The 2,941-nt window shown below is 37.6% G+C and overlaps 1 protein-coding gene across 2 annotated transcripts; it reads right to left on the bottom strand.

Moving 5' to 3' along the window:
- Positions 1-395: 395 nt before the first annotated feature.
- Positions 396-2,653, bottom strand: LOC129578031 (26S proteasome non-ATPase regulatory subunit 4). Of its 2 annotated transcripts, none has more exons than XM_055466071.1 (7): positions 2,472-2,653; positions 2,093-2,233; positions 1,884-1,998; positions 1,422-1,796; positions 1,149-1,343; positions 878-965; positions 396-802 (listed from the first exon to the last, which is right to left on the bottom strand). In XM_055466071.1, exons 1-7 carry the CDS (start codon positions 2,495-2,497, stop codon positions 591-593), a joined length of 1,152 nt encoding a protein of 383 aa, XP_055322046.1. In that variant the 5' UTR covers positions 2,498-2,653; the 3' UTR covers positions 396-590. The 2 variants fall into 2 exon arrangements, with proteins under 2 accessions (XP_055322046.1, XP_055322045.1); XM_055466070.1 differs by having other exon boundaries at positions 1,134-1,343; positions 2,472-2,640.
- Positions 2,654-2,941: the final 288 nt, after the last annotated feature.

Below are 2,941 nucleotides of genomic sequence, written 5' to 3'. Positions count from 1 at the left end.
ATAAGAAAAAAGAACCGCTTTACTCTCCCCAAACTAACAAGCCAGAGAGAAGGATGGATTGAAAAGTAATTTTAATCAAAAGCCAAACACCTGACATAAAAACTAACCTGTCGTAATCTAAACTGTGAAAAATACACTTTGAATGACATATGAACTGTAATCATACGGATGTCATATTCATTTCCACAGTATCGCTGATTATGCTTTACTGCAATTTCGTTGATGGTATGCACAGTGCACGCTGCACACACGACATGGAAAAAGAAGGTAACAGTTTTGAATGAATTACGATTTTAACTTACCCATACAATTGGAATGTAATTCTCATGAAAGGATTTTCCAAGTACTGACACTACTCTCTCGATCCCATTCTCAATAAGTAATGTACAAGCAAATTAGTAATTTAAATATCCATATATTTTAATTATTATTTTTTCTCTCTCACACACGAACGAATTGAAAAAAAAGAAGAAATTCAATTTGAATGTACTTTGTATGTTGTTGTTTTGTGTGTTAAGCATAATGTATGTATTAGTATACGACGCCGACAGTGCAATTGAACTGGGGAAAAAAATCGGGTGAGCTAATTTTTATTTATCGTTTGATGAGTCCTTGTTTGCCGGTTTTTTATCTTTGTTCAATGAACCGACGGCATCGCGAATTGTTTCTGATTGTGGATCGACACCGGGCAAATTTTCTAAGACGCTTTGCAAAAATTCTGGATCGCTAATCACCTCATCAACCTCCATTGGCTGTTCTTCTTGCTTTGGACGCTTGGCTTGTTGCGTTGGAACCTCTTCAGCTGCAAGGAAAGCCGAGTATTGAATTTGTTATTCGTCAATCATGCAAAGAACGTTCAACAACTGACAATACTTACCATGATCTTGCATTGACATTTGCATTGCAAATGCGATTTGCTCTTCTTCGGTCATATTAGCAAAGTCAGGCAGACCTTCATCGGCATCCTACAGTTGAAACCATAACAAAGAAATATTAACACACAGTTATGGTGCATTTCTTGACAAAATGCAAATTATTAGGCACTAGACAATGTTAGTGAAAAACTAAGAGAAACCATTTTATGTTAGAACATAAAGACATTTTTCGAAAAGAAAGCAAAACATTGTACGAACACGAGATCTTTTTACCGGAGTCTCAGTTGATAGAGCCAGGGCACGTTGTAACATTGCCTCTTCCGAATTTGGTTCCACCGAAGGCGATGCTGTAGTGCCAGCAGCTGACGACACTGCAGCGGCAGCAGCAGTTGGATCTGATTCGGCCAATGCTCTTCGTTGTTCATCTTCCTGGCGCTGACGTTGTTCTTCCATCGAAACACGCAATGCCTAGATATCAAAATTTTCATTAGTGCATGAGATTCTTCGTGTCTTTTATCCACAAAATCGGCCTGAAAATCTATTTACCAATGCCAATTCTGGATCTTCATTTGGATCAAAACCGAATTCAAAACCAGCGCCACTCAAATTGGCAGCACCTTGACCATCTTCGCCTTGAATGATTGGCGACGAAATTAATGCTTCCGACAATACCGAACCGCGTGGCACACTGATCAAGTGAGAGCCGGTGCCATCTTTGCCATTCAACGTATTAACAAATGCGGTCAGCAAATCATTGTTGCCAGAATGATCACCAAAACTGACAATGTCCACATTCACTTTTTCCTTTTTCAGCTTCTTTGCCAATTTCACGAGATCACCTTCATCAGTCGAAATGGGTGAGCCAACAAACACAACGATACGCATCTTATGATTCTTGCCTTGTCGATGCTTGAGCACTAACTGTTTGGTTTTCAATGCATGAAACAAGAGAAATGTCAACATAAAAACCAAGCATCTCATCAAAGAGACTGTGCCAAATCTACTTACGTGTGCAATGCGAACTCCAGTTATCAAATTAATGTCTCCTTTTGGTTGCACTAAGTGCATCTTTGACAGAATTCGGCCAACATCACTGGTGAGCGTTGCCAATACTTCGACCGTACTACGGAGAGAGAGAGAAGAGAGAGAGAAGAGAGAAGAGAAAATTGATTAAACATCGAATATCCAACTGAAATGTGTGTCCGCGTAGTATTTACTTTGCATATGTTAAGAGGCCGACATTATTTTCTGGGTTCGATCGAATTTTGGTCATTCCAATCAAATTGATGCCATCCTTCTGCACATTCAATCGAGTTGGAAAGTAATCACCATTTCGCTGATAATCACTGTTATCGAAGCTTCAATTTAAAAGAAGAAACAAATTAACATTGAATCAGAACGATTGCATTAGATTAATATGGAAAGAATATCTCAATATTTTATGGAATTTCTTTGTTTTGATGGAATGAAGACTACCCATTTATGCTGAATCATTAGCTTCAAAACACAAAAACTCATAACCTAACATTCAAACAAAAGCCCATTTTCTACTTTTTCCTGCACAATTTGTCTCAGAAAAATGATTGAATTCCTTACCAGATCATAGTACTCTCCAGCACCATTTTTGATCGATTTTAGTTTGTTAAACAATTTACCGAAATTTATAAGTGAAATGAAATCCTTTGATTTTCTTTTATTGTATTGTATTGTATGTGTTGCTGCTTTGTCACTGATTTTTACTGTTTCATTGCGGATGACATTTCACTGTTTGCACGACAGCAGCGCCAAAGTTTCGTGTTGAATGGAGGCGCTTTGACATATAAACAACCGTCCACAGTGGAGGTAGTGGAGGTGAGGGAGGATTGATTTTTCGAATGAAATTGGATTATTTTCGAAATTATTATTGAAGGAAATTAAAGAAAAAAGTATTTGATTTGAAAATGTAAACATTTTTTTCAGCCCAATTTCTCGATTGTGTACAAATTACAAACACAACTTCGATACAATTACACTTCGGTACAAACATACGGTATTCAGATACCAGTGGATATGCTTAAATACGGATG

Source organism: Sitodiplosis mosellana, unplaced genomic scaffold (assembly GCF_009176505.1).
Source record: "Sitodiplosis mosellana isolate CC-2019 unplaced genomic scaffold, AAFC_SMos_1.0 Smas_scaffold_6226, whole genome shotgun sequence".
In the NCBI taxonomy this organism is placed as follows: domain Eukaryota; kingdom Metazoa; phylum Arthropoda; class Insecta; order Diptera; family Cecidomyiidae; genus Sitodiplosis; species Sitodiplosis mosellana.
Note: the sequence above shows the minus strand (reverse complement) of the source record. Positions and strands in the feature narration are given on the sequence as shown.

Coding starts and splice junctions, on each gene's coding strand:
- LOC129578031 (XM_055466070.1), bottom strand. CDS start 2,497: ATGGTGCTGGAGAGTACTATGATCTG. Junction 1,999..2,092: donor GGCCTCTTAACATATGCAAA/GTAAATACTACG, acceptor CTCTCTCCGTAG/TACGGTCGAAGTATTGGCAA. Junction 1,797..1,883: donor CTGGAGTTCGCATTGCACAC/GTAAGTAGATTT, acceptor AAAACCAAACAG/TTAGTGCTCAAGCATCGACA.